Source organism: Tamandua tetradactyla, chromosome 17 (genome assembly GCF_023851605.1).
Source record: "Tamandua tetradactyla isolate mTamTet1 chromosome 17, mTamTet1.pri, whole genome shotgun sequence".
In the NCBI taxonomy this organism is placed as follows: domain Eukaryota; kingdom Metazoa; phylum Chordata; class Mammalia; order Pilosa; family Myrmecophagidae; genus Tamandua; species Tamandua tetradactyla.
Window position 1 is genome coordinate 36,526,796 of NC_135343.1, and position 22,995 is coordinate 36,549,790.

At 37.1% G+C, this 22,995-nt stretch overlaps 2 protein-coding genes across 10 annotated transcripts in view; one reads left to right on the forward strand and one right to left on the reverse strand.

Moving 5' to 3' along the window:
- Positions 1 to 3,548, reverse strand: part of WDPCP (WD repeat containing planar cell polarity effector) — a 486,016-nt gene extending 482,468 nt beyond the window's left edge. For 6 of the 9 annotated variants that reach the window (XR_013164298.1, XM_077134369.1, XM_077134366.1 and 3 more), the window contains exon 1: positions 3,030 to 3,547. The gene's annotated coding sequence lies outside the window, so the exon portion shown is untranslated. Of the gene's footprint in view, positions 1 to 3,029 lie in introns of all 9 variants that reach the window. The other 3 variants (XM_077134371.1, XM_077134370.1, XM_077134365.1) reach the window with 2 other exon arrangements.
- On the forward strand, positions 3,368 to 22,581 carry MDH1 (malate dehydrogenase 1). The gene is made up of 9 exons (XM_077134373.1): positions 3,368 to 3,808; positions 8,936 to 9,034; positions 9,864 to 9,960; positions 11,991 to 12,166; positions 13,938 to 14,060; positions 19,273 to 19,449; positions 19,948 to 20,061; positions 21,484 to 21,573; positions 22,243 to 22,581. The coding sequence occupies exons 1-9, from the start codon at positions 3,806 to 3,808 to the stop codon at positions 22,366 to 22,368; spliced, it is 1,005 nt and encodes a 334-aa protein (XP_076990488.1). The 5' UTR covers positions 3,368 to 3,805; the 3' UTR covers positions 22,369 to 22,581.
- The last annotated feature ends 414 nt before the right edge of the window (positions 22,582 to 22,995 follow it).

Here is a 22,995-nt window from a genome sequence, read left to right on the forward strand (position 1 = left end):
TATCCAAACAGATTGAGTTAGATTATGTATATAACATTATTTTTAACATGTAAAGCTATTAGCAGTGACATAAAACAAGTTTTCATAATCTCTAGTTAGCAGGAGATAAAAGAAAGCATTAACTGATTTTTATTATTTCATGACTTTTGTGACTTCTATTTTTAACCACAAAATAAATCTATTCACAGAAGAGGGAGCTCGTGTGTGCATGTGTGTATGTGTAACAGAGAGAGTCATATCCAAGAAAGGATTAACAATATTCTTTCTTATGCTGAATGGAGAATATAGTTAAACAAAGAATAATAAACATCCCAGGTAATATCCCTCTCTCTCTCCTCACCCCGAAAACGGCAATTATCCTAAAATTTGATTTACAAAGATTTAATATATTTAAACAAATTTTTAAAAATTGTTTACTACCACCTGAAAATATTATAAAGCTAACCAAACATTTTTTAAGATGATAAGAGATAAGGTCATAGAGACCAAATATATACAAATAAAATATACATCATGACAATTCATGAAAAGCACATATGGATATAGACCTGCCGCACTTATTAAAATATACAGACATCCCACCACATAGACTCCTCTCCCTCCTAATCCCCACGATCAATAGGATTTGAACCTGTCATTCTATTTCAAACCTACACATGTGTCACGTGCTTTTCTAGCTACTTAGTATGCTGCAGGAACATAGACTTTCCAGAACAGCAGAGAAGGAGACAGATGATGCTCAGGTCACAGGGGCACTGACTGCTTTCTAAATCCCTCCTGAGGATAGGCCTTTATGATTCTAAGTCTGGTTCAAGATCCAGGATCGTAATTTTTTATAATATTTTTAAGCACTCTTTTAAATAGACACACCAAGATTGTTAATGTGAGTTCTTTTAAAACGGTGATCAGTCCCAGAATAAAAGGGCAATGGTTTGATAAGACTGGACTTTTTTCACACCTTTGACAGAAAGCTTCCTATGGATTCAGTGTCACAGACAGCTGTGCACCCCATCAGGAACTCAGGGGCAAAACTAAAGCCCCTACAAACATATATCGCAACTGTTCCCTGCTCTGGGTAGAGGCCTTGCTAAGTTCCAGCAGCGCTGTGCAAAATAATTTTCTGTGATGATGCAAATGTTCACTATTCTACCACGTTACTACTGAGCACTTGAAATACAGCTAGTATGACTGAGGAAATGAATTTCTGATTTTATTCAATTTTACTCAATTCAAATTTAAATAGCCACACGTAGTAGCTACTACTAACTACAATATTGGATAGCAAAGTTCTAGAGCCTTGGTTAAAACAAACAAAAAAAATCAGAACTAAAATCAGAAGTAAATATATATATGCTATTTTAACAGCCAATCCAAAACCCTACCCGCAATATTACAAATGTTCTTCTACCTCCTGCCCACCCCTTTTAGCTCCCTGGTAGAAACACCCAATCGTCCTTCATAACTCACTCAGGCGGCATCTCCTACATAAAGGCCTGGAAGCCCAGAGTTCCTAATTCTTTACCACAACTATTACTAGGCAGATAATAAATACCATGTTGTCATTATGGGTTTATATACCTGTATCCTCTGCTATACTAATATTTTCATTTTATTATGAATGAAAATATATGTAATCATTTCCATATTCATTTCTGAATCCCCAGAGCCTAATGGAGTGTCACATCCTAAAACTCTAGGTCTAGGTTCTCCTGGCCCATTTATTAAACTAGTTTCCAGCTCACCAGACCCGGTTCTTTACTACTCTACTGCTTGAAATTTCAAAACCCCATCCACAACCAACATCTTGGAATTTACCTTTAAAAAAATTAGGTAAATTCCAGGTCATGTTGCCTGTAGCAATGGGAATTATATTTCTATACACAACTGTCCAATAGAAAACACTTTTAAACAGTGGAAATGATGGTTATTAGAAAACCAAATGGAAAGGGCAAGTAAGTAATTAGACACAGGTGTCTGGAATCAGGCCTAGGAACACATTTGGGAGTTTTCAACATAGAGATAGAATGTGGAAAGCCATGAGACTCATGCAAGAGATTACTTAGGGAGTGTAAACAAAGAATAGAGACACTTCAGTGTTAAAGAGGTCAAAGGTAAAAAAAAAAAAAAAAGAACTTACTAAAAAAACTGAGAAGAGGCCCTTGTGACAGAAGAGTAAAATCAGGAAAAGGGAAGTATGTTCTCTGAGAGCAAAGTGAATAAAGTGATTCAAGGAGGAGTCATCAGTTTAGACAAATGTTATAGATAGATCAAGTAGGAAAGTAAGGTTACATTTCTTTCCCACAATAACAAACACTCCAAAACTGAAATACAGAAAAACTAAAAGATACCATCTGGCATTCATTTAGCAGTAACATACAAAAACCAGAAGTTATAGCAATGTTACCTAATAAACGCGATGCTTTCCTTGTTTTCATTACACATATGCTATTCCAAAGCATCACAGCTTCCTTCCAATATCCACATTTAACAAGGTTTCAGAGACGGGGCAGGCATTCTCTTGGGCATCATTAATTTTAAATGAAAATTACTTTAAGCTGTTTACCAATCAAGAGTCTGAAGCAACCAGTATCTTCCATTCAGCTGCAAACGCTTTCCCTAGACCATAGCAGATCGAAGTTTGTCATAACTTAAAAGTCAAGACGGGCTTAAAGAATATCCGTTTCCAAAAGAAAATGGGCAAGTGTCAGCATTCACGTAGGACTTAGGGAAAAAGTTAGATCCATGGACTGTGAGCTCCTAGAACCGAAAGGCTCAGCTCCCACAAAGCTCAAAAAATATTTCTGATTTAACTTTGAAGGAATTGCCCCTTACTGCAGAAAGGGGGCGTGACCTTCAGGGCACATCACCCTACAGAACACTATCGCATTTTCACGCCGGTAACACTGCACCGACACGAGCTCGCCGGCACCCGCCCAACAACAGATCAGCAGATCACCTAAGTCAATGAAGTCACCGCCGGACGGCGCACCACAGCATCCCGACCTCTCACCCTCGGGTCCCCGGCTCACCTGTTTTCAGAATGAGGAAGACCAGCGGCCCCGAGCCTCCTAACAGCGCAAACTGTCTGGCGGGAAAGGGTTCGCAGAGCCAGGAAAGGAGGACCCGGGAAACCGCGAAGCGCTTGATCTCCTCGGTCTTGGCGCGGCCGCCGCAGCAGCAGCTCCCTCAGGTACCTCCGGGTGGCCCGGGTGTGTGCACACTCCTGCCTCGTCGCTTAGCAACCTGTGAAGCTGTCGGGTCTTCCCCACATTTCAATTCCCCCGCCCCAACAGAAGGTGAATACTGGTTTTGTTTCCGGGTCGAACCGGCTTGACGCAGCGGAAGGAGCCTACACTCCACGTTTAACCTGTGTGGAGAATAACCGTCTCTGTGGCGCGGGGGTGGGTAACGTCGCTAAGGTGCCCGTCTCTACTCCCTTAAATTGCACGCGTTTCCCCTCCCGCCAATTGTTGAGCGCCAACAGAGAGGCCCTCGTGCGCTCGTCACAGCCCTCCAATCAAAGCGATTCGCCCTCAGGGACTACTTTGCAAGCGGCGGATAGCGCAAGGAGAAGGGCGTGAGAACCCTTTCCGTTCTCGGGAAGTAGAGTTCAACACTGGAAGGAAATGCTTTGGAGCTCGCGCCAGAACCGGATCTCGTGAACTACATTTCCCGGAGGGTGCCGCGGTTGGGAGCTTTTTTCACCATACTGCTCGCCCTCCACGAGTCAGTCCCGCGGTAGAGGTGACCTGACACCGTGAGGCTGGTTTTGCCGGTGCTGACATCGCCCGCGCAGTTGTCGACCATGGTGAGCATGGGTCCCCAGCTCCTGCCTACCTCCTGGGTGCGGCTTCTCGCGCTTGGAAGGCTTCTAGGGGACATATGTGCGGGCCTCTGTCGCGCCCTTGGAAAAGCTGAGGCTTGGAGCACATCAGTTCATCTTCTGGGGGCGGGGGCGGGGGTGGGGGTGGGGGAGGTGGATTTTAGCAATGACCCAGTAGCAGGGAAGGGTTGATTTATACTTGGGGTACCCTTAGAAGGACTGGAGACCTCGCAGTCCTTGGAGAGTCGCGATCTCAGTCCTGCCGCATGTCGAAGGGACAAAATAAGAGGCTGCGGATTTTGTCCAGAGGACAGATCTTTAGATTTGATATTGGGGAAGGGGATTTTGGATCTCCAGTCTTTTTCGCATCTTGACTGTACGTTGGTTTTCATTGTGACAAAGTCCCTGAAAGCAAAATGCCCTCGATTGTAAAGGTAACACTTACCAGGTGCTCCAGATTACGATCTACGTTTTGAGATGTACGCCATATCTAATTTCACAAAATGTTATTGAAAACCTGTGCATTGATCTCCTTTTGAAATACCAGGACGTGTTGGAGTCACGGCTTCTCTAGCCAAATAACTAGTGCTGATATTCTTTAGTGTAGATTATGAATTCCAGAAGCATTACTTTTAAGTGTAATGCAGTATAAACCGTCCTGTCATTTAATATCTGCAGTTAGGTCTCGATATCTTATATCTGCTGAAAGAGGAAAGGCGGGGGTGGGGTGGTTGGAGGCGACTCTGACCTAGGAATAACCTGGATACTGTTTGAAAGTGACATTAGAGAGAAATTGCTTTAATATTTTTATTAATAGTTGAGACTGTTTTTCCTCCTTTGTCTGAACATACTAAGATGGGTGAGGAAAGTGGGGAAATGTTTGAATAAATTGGAAATTTCCCAAAACCTGAAAAGACATGTTTACAAGATATGGGCATTATTCCTTCTACTTTTATAAGAGGACCAGTGGGACTCCTACTAATTCCTAGTAAATATTAAACCTAAGTTTCCTAAATATTTTTTCAGATGGCATAATTAATCGTTTAAATGACACTTACAGTGGGTTCTGTCCTAATAAAATTAGCAAGGAAGCAGAAGTGCTTATTATCAGACAAGCTTGGACTTTATATGAATGAGATCTTTCAAGATGGTCTTGGCAAACCTCCCCACCTCAAATCTTAAAATCAAAGCTGTTGAGGCCCAAAGGAATGTGGTTTGCTCAGGATCACACAACAGTCTGCCTGAGGGGTCTCACTCTGTTTCCATTTTTCCATATCTGTCTTACAGTTATCAGGTAGTTCTGAAAATCCATTTTATTTTTAGTAGCTGAAGTTCTAGAAGCTACAAATGCTGCAATACTAACTCAGCTGTGTTATAGGCATTTAAATTACTTGATAGCTTTATTCTTTGCAATATCAGAATTATAGAATTGGAAGGGAATTTGGAGATTGTAACATCTGTTAGTAAGTCATAGCCTGGTGAGGTCAAAGGATGTTCCCAAGGTTATAGCATGAAAGAGGTCTTGGACCCCCAGTTCTTGTATTGCTGAACAGTGGATCAGGCCAGGCCTCACCTCTGGAAGGTCAGTCATGCGCAGATAAAATGGAGCCTGTCCGCAAGGACGAATTCTTCTGTTTGCTGAACTGGCAGCAAGGTCTCACCTAGCTAGAATCTCCCTGCCTCCTGAGAAAAAATGTATGACCAATCTGAGTTAGAAAGGATGGTTACAAAAGATGGCTGGGTTTTTTGTTTGTTTGGTTTCCGTAAGCCATCTTTTATAAGCCAATTCATTCAAAGCTATTTTTAAAGGACGTTACTTGTGTCCATGGGCAGTAATGACAAGAATGAAAGGTATAAAGAAATTTGATGATACTTTGTCTCTTGTATTACAAAACTATAATTAAAAAGTAATGAAGGAACACAGAACGCACACTTAGACTTATGCTTACAACTGTGACTTTAGTACATGTCTAAGACAGCCTGAATCTGCTGGAAGGTCATTAGTGCCTTGCCAAGAGCAAAAGCATTCCTTCTTTGAATCTTGGCAGACTGCCCAGATTTCAGAGCAGAGAATAGTAACCTGTGTTCAAACTGTAACATTGTGAAAAGTTAGCAGGACTATCCCACCCTCCTCCTTTTCAACTGCAATGTTGCAAAAGAACAGAAGGAATCAAATGTGCACTTTCCCCATTTTATCATCCAACATTTAACTGGGCTTCATACTGCTCTTAAAAAGATGGAATGACATAAGTTTGAAAATAATTTGCCCAAGGATTCAGAAGGAAACTGCTGAGGTGGAATTAGTTACTGTTCACTGAGAATTGTGACCATGAACACATTTTTTTTAGTAGTGGTAGAATTCACTCCTAAAACTGACTGGATTATTCTGATTTAACCATCTCCCTGACTTTCTGGCTAATGATTTTCACTTTCCTCCTTATTTCTGATTCCAGCTTGCTTTTCATTGAAGTAGCATGCATTGTTAGTTTTGTTTTTTTTCCCCTTATTTATCTTTATCCATTCAACAAGTATTTGTTTAATGCCATATGGGAACACAAGTTTGAGTCAGAGATGGGCTGCCCTGTGGGGGGAGGAGGGGGTTTCCCTGTCTGGTAAAGAGTAACAGACATAAATAGAAAACTGCAGGCTGTAAGAATCCTTAAAGGAAATTTTGTGGTGGCAGGAACCTACAATAATAGTACTTGCTACATGCCAGGACTGTCCTTAGTTCTTTGTATGTTGACTTTCAATCCTTAAAACTTCCCTATTAAGTGGAAGCTATTATTATCTCCATTTTACTAGCAGGAAATGGGAAATCAGAGAGGTTAAGTAACTTGCCCAGTGGTACACAACTAATGACTTGTGGCATCAGGATTTGAACCCAGAAAGTGTAACTAGAGGCCATCCTTTTACTGTACCCCACTGCCTTTAGAGAATTGGCTTATTCCCTGCATGTTTCCTGTATAAAGTTCAATAATGAATTTCCTGGCCTAAAATAGGACCATAATAGGGGTTCAGTCATATATTATTTAATGTCTAAATTACATATGATAGTTCTTCTGTTGATTTATAAGCATATATCTATAACTATAATTTTGCTTATTACAGCAAGAACTATTGTGGTCACTAACCTTCTCAATACAAGTATTTATAAATAATCTTCAAATGAAACGTTTTCAAAGCATTTAGGTATGCTTTCAAAGAATTTTTATGTATTTCTATCCTTTTGATAGTAATTTTCACAAGATCCAGGCTTTTGGTTCAGCTAATATTTGAGCTCCAGGTATATACCAAGCATTGTTCTGAGCAGTAGAGATACAGCAGTAAATAAGTCCCTGTCCTTAAGGAGCTTGCATTCTAAAGAGCAAGGAAAGGAGTAGATTGGGAACAGACCTGTCGCAGGGATTGTTCATTTCTTACTTTATTCTCTTTCTTCATCTACTTGTCATCAAGGAAAGAGAAAAAAGACCAAATGAAAAACATGTAAAAGCCATTAGAGATTTTTCTAGAAATAGTAATGACTCCTAGATTACCAAATGTCACACAAATTTGATGTAGTTTTGTATATGATAAAAACATACAAATTTTTTTAGTGCTATTTATAAACCTAAAGTGTTTGGGAACATAAATAAAGTGTTAAAATTGGTTTATTTGGAAAAGGAAATATATTTACAGATGTGAGGGCCTGGAGAAAACGTTTGGGAAGAAGATCCAGAAAAGACCCAGAAGATCAAGAAAAACTTTATGCTTAGTTTACTGTTATTCTCTTCCCCACACCCCACCCCTCACTCCCTCTTGACAACATCTCAGGAAAAAATACATATATATTCTGCAGTGATCAGGTTGACACATCCTCCTGAGATTTTGTTTTGCTTTTTTTTCCCGTTGACCAAATCGGGTACCAAGTTGCTGAAAGCCGCTGACCTTCATTCAGGGTTTAGGGTTAGAAAGAACCTTTAGAGCCATCAGACATCTCCCTGTATCCCTGAGGTATGATTTCCTCTGTAAGAGGAGATTCTAAATATAGAAATAATCATACACTTATATCCACAGAGAGTTCATTGGGCTGCTTCTCCCATGTGGAAAGACAGGGTTCTAAACACATTTACCCAGCACTGTTAGGAGAAAGAGCAGTTCAATTTGGTTGAATTTTTCTACCTTAACTCATTAGGTTTCCAAACAGTTTTTGTTTAGCTCTTTTTAATAGAAATATTTCTCTCTTTTTTTAGTTCTCGGAGCTTAATTTAACCTTTTTTTTTTTAGTAACTCAGAGTCATCACTTTGAATATAGGTTACTATTTTGGTCGCATGTCTATATTCTGTACAGGGTCTGTTGAGGTCTATTAGGCTACTTCTCTCTATAATAACTATTGTGCTCTTTGTATTTCTCTCCCTTTCCCCACCTTGTAAAAATAATTTTCTTTTGGAATCAAATTGTTAGCTGTCACTATCTGTTGCTGTCATTATTTATTATTGTTTAATTCTAAAATTTAATTTTCCTTCTTTTCTCCCTAAATAAAAAATAAAAGCTTAGCTCCTCCCCCAACCCAACAGTTAAGTTAAATCCTGAGTAATTGTTTTATTAAAACTTTTTGGTGCAACTTAAATGGAAAATTATAACTCCTGTTACTCCTCTTCCTAGTGAAAAGGATTCTGTTGAGCAGATGGGTGTGGGAGAATTAGCATAATAGAATTCATAAGACTCTAGGTAGCTACCAGGCTTTGTTCCATGAAAAGCAGTATCATCACATGATGTACAAGAACAGCATTAGGCCTATTTTAGTGGTAAAATATCCCTCAGAAAGTTGGATAAGATTATGTAAGTGAATCCTGGATAATACTTATAGCTCCCCTATATAGTATAAACAGCACTGCATAAATATGCAGCCACAATATGGATGTTCCAGGAAAAGTTGCTTAGTTGATTGTTGCATGCTGTCTATATTCACTGGACAAGTCAGTATCTTTGTGTTCTACTGAGCCAGATGCTAACGAGATTTTTTAAATTTTAATGAATTTTTAAAATGTGTGATTGTCTTAGAGAAAATCTCAAGTATCTTACAGTAAAATAACATTCTTTAATAAGATGTTGCTGGGTCTCTTTCATTACAGTCGGAGCCAATCAGAGTCCTTGTGACTGGAGCAGCTGGTCAAATTGCATATTCACTGCTGTACAGTATTGGAAATGGCTCTGTCTTTGGTAAAGACCAGGTAGGAACAAGTATCTGTAAGTCTTAAGTCCTTAGAATAAGAATATACTTAATAATACCCTGTATTTAGTTGCAAACATATTATAAAACTGTAAAGGAATGGGGAATCCCAATAAATGTAATACACACATTGCTATAAGTGGAAGCTGGTAGAGATTTATATGCACCGCTCCAGGCAGTGAAAATACTTAGCAAAATATAGCTATTCCATATATTTAATTGACTTGGTGTATCCAGCAGGTGTCACAGTGGAAGATAATTGCAAATGACAGTAACTGTTTGAATCATGTGGGATAGAAAGTTATTGTATCAGCCCTTGTTTGAAAATGGTCTTCAGGTCCAAAATAGTTGGACAAGCAAATCTGTTACCAAGTAGGAAGCAGGCACTGCCAATTCAAGAGGTCTGATTAATGTTCACTTAAAAGCCCTTTCTAACTGAATTTTTTTCAGTCATTTAACCCACAGATATTGAGTTCTTCCTTTGTGTCCAATATTGTACTTAGTTTTCCATGAACTGAAATCAGTACGGCTCTGAACAGTAAGAACAAGCTGTAGTGTATCACATCAGTTTGATATTTCTTACATGTCTCCTTAAAAATTCAGTATTGGTGATTTTACCCTCTGTGTCTGTTAGCAAATCATTGCTAGTTCTCATAACATTCCAGTTCTAAAGGAGGCATGGTGTTAGATGCCTTACCCTCTTAAATAGTAATTATGACTAATTAACAATATTTATGCATATATACACACCAGATAAACAAAAACTGTGGTTTTTTTGTGACTTAACAACATAACCTATACTGACAGATGCTGTCCTTGCTATTTGGCAGTCTCTGATTCTTGTGCTGTTGGATATTACCCCCATGATGGGGGTCCTGGAAGGGGTCCTTATGGAACTGCAAGACTGTGCACTTCCTCTCCTGAAAGGTGAGTCGGGAATAGAGAGGGATTTTATAGTATTTTATGTCTTTCAAAAATATTTTTATTGAAATTGTTTATTTGTCTCTGAATTATAAATTATTTCATAAAAGTATTTTGGTTTTTTTATTTTTAACTGCAACCACTTGATAAGACATATACTGAGAATAAATAAGGATAAAAGCCACAATTAACCAGTGTCAAGCAAAGGACAATGCTTTTTTATTTTCCAGAATGCTTATATATAATTTATCCAACGTAAGTATAATATTGTACAAGGCTTATACACCTGAGATTGTCTACATTGTAGTGTTAAAGTCTCTTTAAATAGCAATGGAATCCTGTAATGGAAAACCTTATCAATTCTAAATGGAATCCTCCGGAGACATGTGCTGCCCTAAGGTTGGTCCCTCATACATAGCCCATCCCCTCTACCAGTCCTCAGGTTGAGATGTAGTGTAAATGGTCCTGGTCATATACTGCATAATTTGAAAAAGTTGACCAGAATTCTGCTAAGCATTGTTGAGAATTATAGAATTATTTTCACAAATATAATACAGAAGTCTTAAAATATTAGTTACCATTTGATTGGAAGGTTCATTAAAACAGTAGGTCAAATTATAATTTGAATACTTTTCTTTAAATATACCTTTATCATGATCTTTCTCTTTTGTTAAGGGTTAATGATATATCCTTGAAGTTTGCACAAAGTTAAATATATACACATACGTCAAGAGAAATCATCCTCAGAATTCGTATATCCATTCAGTAGATATTTGCTAAAAGAGGTACTCTGCCATCCAAATCATTTGGTTGTATTATGATGTAAGAGAATACTTTTTCCTGGCCAAAGCTGACTTTCCTTTGCTCACCCAATATACTCTCCAAACCAACTTTCTCTGCTTTTATTTTCCATTTTTATTCCTTTCTCTGCTGAGTTCCCTCTACTCTTTGTAGTAGGTCCAGGTTTACAGCCAGCTTGTCCTCTGAAAGCTATGAATATGATAGTGAAGGAAAGGTTCAGCATAAAAAAGATTTATTATGACTAGGCGGAGAAAAATAGGTGTTCTGGTGTTCCTGTTTATACCTGTTTGGAGACTTAGAGCAGTCTGACTGGGACATAAGTTCACTGGCCTAAAAATTTGCCAGTGAGAATGCTGAGATCTGGTCATGGACTTTTAAATGCTACCAACAAAGAAGAGAGATGATTTCTTAACCAAAAGGCAAATGATGTTTTTTTATTGGACTAACACTCACTGTAGCATTGTGATTGAACTCTAGACTGATCTGGGCTAGAATTATAGCTCCATTGCTTTTTAATGATAGCTACCTAATCTGTTTAAACATTAGAAATCATTGTCTTCAGCTTTAAAATGTGAAGATTAAATTTAATAAGGAACATAAATCTCTTAGCTTATCCCTGGCACAAAATTCCTCATTAAACATTCTTTAAATTTGTTACTGCTATCTTAGACCTTAAAGGAATTGTAATTTAGATATTTTATTAGTTGCTGTTTGTCTTATGTATGGTAATTAATATGGATAACATGTTGTTTTAAAGGTTATTGTAATATATTGTGACTCATATATGATTATAAAAACTAAAAGCTGGGGGGTGCAAGGGTAGTGCAGTGGTAGAAATCTTGCCTGCCGTACAGGACACCCGGTTCAATTCCCAGTGCATGCACTTCTAAAAAAAAAAAAGATGATAAAACAAACAAACAAATTCAACAAATGGTGCTGCAGTAACGGGATACTCACATGGAAAAATAATGAAATGTGATCCCACCATGTAGTATACAAAAGAATAAATAAATAAAAGCTATGGAGTTTTTGAAATTGAGATGATTATTATTGACATTTCTGTAGATACTGCGGTTCAAACATTCTTTCTTTTCTTAGACCCCAAAAACTTTTATCAATTTGATTTGTAGAAGCAAATATTTGCTATAAAATATAAGAATAAGCAGATTCAGTATGAAGAAGACTTCAGACATTGGTATTTAAATAGCGATGCATATTTTCTCTCATGTGCACAGACGTCATCATCACAGATAAAGAAGATGTTGCCTTCAAAGACTTGGATGTGGCCATTCTCGTGGGCTCCATGCCAAGAAGAGATGGCATGGAGAGGAAAGACTTACTGAAAGCAAACGTGAAAATCTTCAAAGTCCAAGGTGCAGCCTTGGAAAAATATGCCAAGAAGTCAGTTAAGGTGACTAACACTGTATTTTATGGGGTTTTTCATTTTTACTGTTTTTTTCAATTATATTTGAAACTTCTCCTTTCTTCATTTAATTGAAAAAAAAGTTGTTCATCAGTATGTATTTTTTCTCACTTCTGTACATTGGTCCATAAATGTAGATACAGATGTTTACTTAATGAGCTCTACCTTTCTGGTCTTCTTTCTTACAGTGTTAGAAATCTATTTTCAGAGATACTTAAAAATATCTTGTTTATTACTGTGATGTGGAAACTCATATTCATTCTTCAACATTCTTAAACTCGTTAATTATCTTTATAAGGAAGGCATAATGCTTTCTGGTACCTTTGCACTAATATGCTTTTCTGTGTGGGAATATTTGTTCAGGCATTGGGATTTGTCTGTATGATTGTAAAGGAAGATGGCTAGAAATTGCATCCATTTCTTCTCAGCAGTAAGAGGTGGTGGTTGCTGAATAGTCATATTTTCTTAACCCAGTGGAATTTTAATACCTTTGTTTCTTGGAGAGATTGAGTCAGTAAGACTGCCTGGTTTGTTTCAGTGTTCAGCTGTTCTCTATTTTACTTTAGTTTCTAAATTTGTCTTAATATTTCAATAAAGCTTCCTTTTACCATTACCCAATTGACTAGAACTTAATTATCACATCACAAAGGTGTGCTGTTAAGAGGTTTTCTGTATTCATTACACTTCTTCCTCCCTACTCTTACTTCAAAACAAGGAAAATAAAAATGTTAAGAGATTTCTAATTATAATGTTCTATCTTTATAAACATCTACATTTTGCTTATTGTGAGCTTCGTTTAAATAGTTTACTTTTCTGTAATCAGTTCCTTAGAAAAAGATCACAGTGTTCTTTAAGACTGCTAAAATCCAAGTTGTTTGGAATTATAGTACCTCTTGCACAGTATTCCTCTCTCCCCAATTCTCCCTTTTTGGTGAAAATATGCACTAACATTGGAGTATTTAGGGGCAATAGAGAATCGTATCTCCAGCTTGCTTTCAAATGGAATAAAAGAAAAGACTAAGAATAAATGTTGTGTGTATGTGTGTGTAAGGAGAGAAAGAGAAAAGACGGAGCAAATTGGAGAATCCAGGTTATGTGTAATGTGCTTGTTGCTTTTTTATAAATTTCAAATTATTCCAAAATAAGTTTTTCTAATTATCAAACCTTCCCTGTAAAAAAAAAAAAAAATCATCTGAAGTACTGTTCTCCTAAGACTGCTCCGGGTGGGTGGACTTGATAATGTGTATTTTAGCAAATATCCCAATGATTCTTAATATTTGGCCAATTTGAGAAACGCTTTTAATTGATAGAGGCAAATAGTTGTCCTAAAGTAAACCAAAAGTAGTATTACACTACTGTTATATGAAGAAGGTTTTATGAATGAAATTCTGAAATAAAGCCTTATATCACTTGTTTGTGGCAGGTAGTTAGATACACTCTTTGTGTTTTGGCACAAAACATAAAATGGAATGACATGTTTGGGACATTGCCACCTAAAAAGTGACTTAAATAAAAATGAGTGTTTTCTGTAGTCATACCAAACCACTAACAAGGTGTTTTGAAAAAAGGTTTTTAGAAGGGAGGGTTTAGAAACCTAAAAACTGCAGTGGTAACTACATATTTAATGCGTACAAATTTGGTGCAAAGGCTATTTGTTACACATTTTTGAAGTTCTTTTCTAAGGTAATTTAATAATCATTATACTTGCTGTAAGTCAGTATACTGTTGGTAACTCTTCTGTGCCTCTCATACATTCTAGGTTGTTGTTGTAGGAAATCCAGCCAATACTAACTGCCTGACTGCTTCAAAGTCAGCTCCATCCATTCCCAAGGAGAACTTCAGTTGCTTAACGCGTTTGGATCAAAACCGAGCTAAATCTCAAGTAAGAGAAATACCTTTTAAATCATATCAATGTTTAACTTTAAAACCTTTTTCACTTCTAAAGTAGCCAAATATAGTCTGTGCTTTATTGTTGTTGTTAGTATCAATTTAGTAGGAAGCTGTTGTAACTTAAGTAGTCCTTAAACCTATTAAAGAACCAGAGATTAGATTTCCTACTTAAATTTTATATCCAATTAGACTTCAATTGCTAGCTATAATTAAATGCAATAGCTTAATGTTTCTTTGCTAGCATGGTTAAAAATTAATTCCTAGTATAGTTTGTTCCCATATGGTACATAATTTAATATACTTATGTCGGATATGTAGGAGACTATAAAAGAAAGACTTGAGCTTTGTGTATTTGTGTATATCAGATTCAAATTTTTAATTTTTATATCTTTGTAATTTGTTTAGTGGTTCCATAAAATTTCCTGCTTTTCACTACTTAGGAGCTAAATTTCAATTGTTGTCAATTTTCATTGTCTCTTTAGAGTGATAGATAAATATGTCAAGAGGTCAGTTAAAGTGATCAGGGAAATAATAATAGCTTTTCAAAAACTTGAAGGCTGTAACACTCATTTGAGGAAGCGTCCTAGGCTTTCTCAGACTCTAGTGAGTTATGGTTTCCTTGGACAACACAACAAAATTCCAGTTCTCTAACATACCTTATTCCTTTCCCCAGGGCTTTTCTTGTCATCTTTCTTTATCCACTGGTCATCAGTGGTAGGTCTATGAATTTAGTCCTCTTTCTTATAGAGAAGGAAACTTTGTTCAGTTTCAAGAACATGTATTTTTACCAGAAGATGGTACAACATACACCTAAGTTGAAAAGCTACTACTGTAGGTGGGACAAGATGGCATCATAGTGAGGTGTGGAATTTAATTCATTCTCTAGAGCAGCTAATAAATAGCCAGGAACTGAATGGAAGAACTGTTGAGGGAACATCAATGACCAGACACACATCGTACACCAGTCTGGAATGGGTGGAATGGCTGAGACCCCACACTGAACTGTAAGTCTCCCAAGCCACAGAGGCTGGTGCACCTCCCTGATGGGCACTGTAGACTTTTTTCCCATGGGGAAAGGAAGCAGACTTAACTAGTAGTGAGAAAGTTAGCTCAGCCAAGCTCCAAATGTGAATTAATAACTAATTCTGACTACTGAAAACAGGCCCCAAGCACAGATAAACCTGGAGTAAGCAGTAAAGGAACCAAGAGTTTTTGCTCTGGCAGAGAGGGAGCAGAGGCTGACGGGTGTAAAAAAAGAGGCTTTTTGAGTTGGATAGCACAAAATACTGGAAAAGGGCTGGACCCAAAGAAAAGGGGGCACACAGAGCTTGGGGACACATAGAGCCATGTACCAACTCCATCTCTTGATTGGCAAATCCAGAGAGCTGGAGTCCAGCTCTGAAAAGGGCTTTTTTTTTTTTTTTTTTTTACTTCTTAACAGCTTATTAGATAGAACTGCAGGCACTCTTGGGCTTCAGTGCTGCCCCAGCCAAAGGCAGAATTAAGACAAAGTAAAAAGGTGAATGGAGGCAACTCCCTAAAGGGTGTGTTTTCTCCAAGGAAAAGGGGGCAGGGCCCAGCTCAAGTTGTAGTTCTCCTTCTGGGAATTCAGGCCCCAGGGACTGGAAAACAGAAGCAACCTAAGCCTGCCCTCTATCTCAGCCTCTGTCTCAGCAACACCATTGGCAGGGAAAGGCTGCTGAACTTAAAGGTACCACATCACTTTATGCCTGTGGGGAGCTACAGGCAGGCATGCATGCAGGACAGTGTAGAAGCACAGAGTGTAGGGGCTTCATAGGAAAGTCTCACAACCTGCTGGGTCTCACCTTCAGGAAAATTTGATACTGCCTACTCTCTCCTGAGACATGGGCCTGTTTGGCCTGGGAAAATTTGACTGGGATCGAGCATATCTTGAGGAAACCCTCCTCAAAAAAAGATCCCATATAGGCAGGGCAAGAAACAGAAAAATAAAATTTGGAAAATTCTGATCAGTTAGCACCTACGCTAGAGGTCTAAAATAAGTTGAACTGAAAGGCAAAGGACAGATAGAGAACAAAGCCATCCAACAAGAAAAACCTAGATAAAAGAGTGAAAACAACCTCCAGAATAAACTAATCAAGGAAATCAAGTGCCTAAAGGAACAAACCACCATTTCAAATGAGATACAGGAGTTAAGACAACTAATTCAGGATGTTTGAATAGACATGTATAATCTCATCAGAATCAAATCAAATTGAGGGAAGATACAACAAAAGAGGTGAAGAATATAAAGAAGACCTTAGGTGAACAAAAAGAAGAACTCAGAAGTTTGAAAAAACAAATCACATAACTTTTGGGAATGAAAGGCACGATAGAAGAGATATAAAAAAAAAATGGAGACCTACACAAGTAGATTTGAAGAGGCAGAAGAAAGGATTAGTGACGTAGAGGACAAAATATCTGAAATCCTACACACAAAAGAAAAGGTAAGGAAAAGAATGGGAAAGTATGAGCAGGGTCCCAGGGAATTTAATGACAACACGAAGCACAGAAATACACATGTTGTGGGTGTCCCAAAAGGAAAAGAGAAGGGAAAAGGAGCAGAAAGACTAATTGAGGAAATAATCACTGAAAATTTCCCATCTCTTATAAAAGACATAAAATTACAAATCCAAGAAGCACAACATATCCTAAAACGCTGCCATCTTGGTCCGAAAGTCTGTTTTTTATTTCTTTAGGGTCAATGGTAATGACCCTCCTCTCATTTCTGATTTTATTTGCATCCCCTCTGATTTAAAAACAGGACCTATCTATGTGCTGTCTACAGGAAACTCACTTCAGACCTGAGTAAAAACCACTACTTCCTAAAACTCGGCATGGATAATATTTCAGCTCTGGAGTACCTAGTGAAAGAGAAAAGAAATTTATATTTGTTAACCTTCTGTTGTAAACCAAATATTTTACGTGGGATTTTTTCATTTAGTTCTTATATTAATTGTATGAGGCATATGCTATTCCTGTTTTTGAGGTAACAAACCTGAGACAGATAGGTTAGACAACCTGCTTAAAGTCATACAGCTAGTAAATAATGGGGCCACCTATATTTGCCTGACTCCAAACCCTTGTGTGCATTCTTATATAATGGTATGAGATGACTAACTCCACTTAGTAGTTCTGCACCTTTGAGAAAGTGTATTCCTCTAAACTATGAACTGAAGCAGGGATTAGATCAGAAGTGATTTTAATGTCAAAAGCAAAGAATTTTATTTGTTTTGGGACTTAAAATATGAGTCACAGCTTAGTTTAACGGTCATAGTTAAAGACAATTTGTTTCTAGCTTGACTAAATAAGTTAGTATGATGATGAGTTAAAGTCATTGTATAACCATTTTAGGTAAAGGCCTTTTTCAAATCTTTACCCTTTTCACTGGATTAGTTAATTTTGTTTTACTTTTTATTTTGTAGTAAGCATAGACTTACAAGTTTCAAAAATGGTTATAGAGATAGATGACTACGTGATATGGGAATATATCTCAATAAAAAATAAATAATTAAAAAGAAAATAGTAAGAGAGGTCCCATGTACCTACCACGCTGCTTCTCCTGCTTCATCTTACATAACTATAGAGCACTATCAAAATCAGGAAATTGACTGACTTACACCACAGTATGATTAACTGCACTTATTCAGATTTCACCAATTTTACTATTCACTCATTTTTTTGTACATCTTTGCAAATGATTCTGTGATGTTTAATTACAACATATAAAGTTCTCTGTTCACCACCATAGTCAAGATGTGCTATGTTTTGTCACCCACAAAAGAACTCCTTCATGCTGCCCCTTTAAATCCACACACACCCTCTCCTTCCCTAACCCCTGGCAAACATCTTTCTGTTCTCCACCTCCATAATTTTTGTCATTTTGAGAATATCACAAAAATTGAATCATTTGGCTTTTTTATCTCAGCATAATGACATCCACCCAACTTGTGTGTATCAGTAATTCAATCCCTTTTATATTGAGTAATGTTATATTGCATAGATGTAGCACAGTTCACCCGTGAAGCTGTTGAAGAACGTTTGAATTGTTTCCAATTTGGGGCTATTACTATCATTTTTTAAATTCCTTTTAAGTGGCAAAGTGTAAATCTTTATTTGGTGAATGTTCAAATAAAACTTTGGTGTGATTTTGCTTTAATTTATGTGTGCAAAAGCTATGAGCTCTGGCACAACTAATTTTTTCTTCCACTAATATTGTGATATAAAAGAAAACTAAGTCTCACCCTACACATCACCTTTTTAAGATTTTTAAGTATTCTCTTCTAGTTCAGGATGAATTATGTTGTATAGTTAAGAACAAATTATACATACAACTAACTGTAATTTCTTTTTTACAGTTTACCTTGACAGACAAATAACAAAATAAGCTAGCTGGTTTTATTTTGTTTAAATCTTTCAAGATATAACTTTCTAACCCTTTTTGTTAGAAAGTTATGGCTACTATACTACATAGTATAATTAATGTTCATATGACTGCAAAGCATTGCAAAATCGTAAGGTACCTTTTGAACTACTAACTCAACATTGTTATATCTATTATAATTTTGTATTATGAATATTTAACCTCCTTCCCTAAGTTTCCTGAACTGTAAATTGAAAACAGTCATGATTTTTTTGGTAATTTAAATCTCATCCAGGGCCAAAATTTCATATTTAGGATTGTTTGAAAAAAATGTAGTTTGTATATGGTATGTAATAAAAATTTCACTTAAGTGTATATCATTACCTTCCTTAACTGTCTTAAGTAAATGGGAGTAAGTACAGAGAAAGAACCTAAAGAAATTGCTCAGAAGTGTTAAGGTTACATCTCCAGGTAAGTTTTAACAAACTGTATGTCACATTTACAAATTTGAGGAATATTAACTTCTTGGTTGATGGTTATAAAACACCAAGTTTGATAAACTTATATTAATAAGTTCATCAAAAACTATAGGAAACTCTCTCCTCGTAAACATTCTACCCTAAAATATTTTTAGTTCACAGTTTGTTTACACTATTAAGTTGCTTTTGAAATAACCAGACTGAATTTGCATTTTTTTAATGCATCTGTACAACTTTTGAGGTTTCAGAAGCTTTTTATCTTTAGTTAAAGGCATTTTTCAAAAGAGGTCACAATTGGAAATAAAAAACACTTGTCCAAATGCATTTGTTCTCAATTTGACTAGATTGCTCTTAAACTTGGAGTGACTGCTGATAATGTAAAGAATGTCATCATCTGGGGAAACCATTCCTCAACTCAGTATCCAGACGTCAACCATGCCAAGGTGAAATTGCAAGGAAAGGAAGTTGGTGTTTATGAAGCTCTGAAAGATGACAGCTGGCTTAAGGGAGACTTCATCACGGTAAGAAAGATCTGTGAGCCCTCAACCAAGGATAAAGAACCCTTCAAAAACATGCCACTTTGGTGACATGAAAGTCTAAGGAGTGTGGGAAAAGCTTTGAGGAGAGAGGGCCTTGCACAATTGCTGTGATGGCTCCATAGTTTCTTTGGAAGTCATATTAAGTCAGTAACAGTCCATATTTTCTGTAGAGTGGCAATTGAGATTGATCGTTAAAGTTGGGAGAAACTAGAGTACTCTGGTCACCCAGCTACCTTTTTACAGAGATCCATATCTTTGCATAAACTTTGGTAAAAGGGAGTTTGTAGTTTTCTCTTTTCAAAAAGGCTGGTGAGTCTGACTGAAATAGGTTAGTAAAGGCAACACTTGGTAGTTGCATGATTTTGGAGGGGGCATATTAAACTATGGTTACAGCCTTTAAACCCTGAACCAACTTGAAATTGATGACAGTTCTGCTGTCATGATGGAGTAACACTTGTGTCTCTTCCTGCCCCACCCCAGACTGTACAGCAGCGTGGCGCCGCCGTTATTAAGGCTCGGAAACTATCCAGTGCAATGTCTGCTGCGAAAGCCATCTGTGACCATGTCAGAGATATCTGGTTTGGAACTCCAGAGGTGAGGGCTCAGTAATTGTACACTCTTTAATCTTTGTTCTCTGATGTTGATACATAAAAAGAGCATAGTCAAGCCCCCAATCTTGGGGTTTGTTCATATGAAACTTAACCCCACAAAGGATAGGTCAAGCCTACTTAAAATTAGGCCTAAGAGGCACCTCCAAGAGAACCTCTTTTGTTGCTCAGATATGGCCTCTCTCAGCCAACATGACAAGCAAACTCTCTGCCCTCCCCCTCTCTACATGGGACATGACTCCCTGGGCTGTGGACCTTCCTGGCAACCCGGAACAGAAATCCTGGGATGAGCTGGGACCCAGCATCAAGGGATTAAGAAAACCTTCTCACCCAAAAGGGGGAAGAGCGAAATGAGACAAAGTGTCAATGGCTGAGAGATTCCAAACAGAGTTGAGAGGTTCTCCTGGAGGTTATTCTTAGGCATAATATAGATACCACCTTTTTAATTAAGGCATAACAGAGAGGCTGGAGGGAACTGCGTGAAAGTGTAGAGCTGTGGTCCAGTAGCCGTGTTTCTTGAAGATGATTGTATAATGATATAGCTTTCACAACGTGACTGTGTGATTGTGGAAACCTTGTGTCTGATGCTCCTTTTATCTACCTTATTGAGAGACGAGTAAAACATACAGTTTAAAAATAAATAAATAATAGGGGGAACAAAAGTTAAAATAAATTAGTAGATTGAAATGCTAGTGATCAATGAATGGGAGGGGTAAGGAGTATGGTATGTATGAATTTTTCTTCTGTTTTCTTTTTATTTCTTTTTCTGAATTGATGCAAATGAACTAAGAAATGATAAATATATAACTATGTGATGATATTGTGAATTACTGATTATATATGTAGAATGGAATGATATGATAAGAAGGTTTGTATGTTGATATGCTTAATAAATAAAATAAGTTAATTTAAAAAATTTTTTTAAAAAGCATAGCCTTAGATCAAGTAAAGTTCATATCCCAGATCAGCTGTCTGCCATCTTAGAAAAGTTACTTAGCCTTTCTGAGCCATTTCCTCATCTGTTACATAATTTTTACCTCACAGAGTTGTGAGGATTAAATGGGATTATATACGGAAAGCACCTAGCACAGTGTCTAGCACATGGTAGAACAACTTCTTTTCTTCTTATAACCCAGATTGGGTCACATCTTCCTTGTTATAAAATGAGGATTATGTTTCTCTTTCCTACTTCACACATGAATTGGAAGAGTAGAATGAAGCAATATCCATGAAAGTTTACCCTGTCATAGAAGGCCCTGGTGTTGGCAGTGGTTCCTTATACAGTAATGAAGATATATGTATGTAGTTAGAAGGTGTCACCTGGTTTAATTTTGTTAGTGCCTAGATGCCTCGGTTATTTAAGCCAGTCCGTGTTTACCGTAAGAATGTAAAACCATGTTCTTTTCAGGGGGAGTTTGTGTCCATGGGTGTTATCTCTGACGGCAACTCCTATGGCATTCCTGATGATCTGCTGTACTCATTCCCTGTTGTAATCAAGGTAAGGTGTTTCAGGGCCATTTGCTTTCTGTGGAAAGATAGTCATATGTTCTTAAGAATGGTATATTTAAGTCTGGTAAATTGTTCCTTTATCAAATTTGACATTTTAATCCATCTTGGAATTATGTGAAATACAACTTGAGTGTCATTAAAAGATTGATCTGAAAAACAAGAGTCACCTCTTCCTGTTAGGGGCAGTATGTTATTATGCCTTTTAAAATTGGGCATCCCACAAAATAGTATCTTTTTTCCTAACGAAGCAATGGTTCTTAGTCTTATTGCTTTTTATTACAACTGTACCAAAACCAGTAGTTTTTTTTGTTTGTTTGTTTGGTTTGCATGGGCAGGCACTGGGAATCAAACCCGACTCTGGGCAGTTGAGAGCTCTACCTGCTGAGCCACTTGAGCTACCCTAAAACCACTAGCTTTTATACTCATTAATTGAAGCCTCATTTAAAGATTTTTTTTTTTCTAGATTCAGTGGCTTTAAATTCAAGTGCTGAGCTTTTATCCGAAATACCAGTTAAATTTTGAATTTTTATTTGCTTCATTAGAATCAGACTTTGAAACAGGTATACCTCTAGATTTAAGTTCACACTGGATTGTTGCTTGCTGGAAAATCACTTCTAGTTTAATTGTAAATCTCTCATCTCCAATTATTTTTAAACAGAATAAGACCTGGAAGTTTGTTGAGGGACTGCCTATTAATGATTTTTCACGTGAGAAGATGGATCTTACTGCAAAGGAACTGGCAGAAGAAAAAGAAACTGCTTTTGAATTTCTTAGCTCTGCCTGACTAGGCAATCATTATGTTACTAAATGCCCAAAAGCCGAAGAATCTAAATGTCGTCTTTGAGTCTAGTACTAGATATTAATAATGGCATACTTAAATTACTTGTGAAAAATAGCACACTTGAAAGTTGTATGCTTCTTAATACAAATTTGTGACTGTTTATCATCATGGTGTTAGTGCTGCAAATCTAAATAAAAATATATATTCAAGTGAAAATTATTCTGATTCTTAATTTCTGACAGTTTCCTTTCAGAAGACAAACTTGTGTCCCAGCTTAAAGAAAGGAAAAAACAAATAGGGAATGGCAGAGAACAAAAATGTTACAAAGTGTAAAGCATACATTTCAAATAAAACAGGAAAACCTACCTTGGCACATGAATCAGTCTACATCAGAATATGTTTTTAAACATCACTTGCATTTCTTAAAAGTTAGTTCATGCTTTGTGAAAATTTAATTTGAATATTATAGCTATTACTAGATTATGGGTAATAGTCTTAATAGTTTTATGCCATTGGATGAAATCATAAGAATCATTTTCATAGTAGAAGAAAAAGGTAATGAGAGTCTTCCCTTGAGTTATTCTTTTATGGCAGTTAAGGAATCAATAGCATTTCATAACCAATAAATGC

Excerpts from the sequence above, each read along its gene's own strand:
- MDH1 (XM_077134373.1), top strand. Across the intron at positions 9,961-11,990 it reads TGCACTTCCTCTCCTGAAAG|ACGTCATCATCACAGATAAA; the intron begins GTGAGTCGGGAA and ends TCATGTGCACAG. Across the intron at positions 12,167-13,937 it reads ATGCCAAGAAGTCAGTTAAG|GTTGTTGTTGTAGGAAATCC; the intron begins GTGACTAACACT and ends CATACATTCTAG.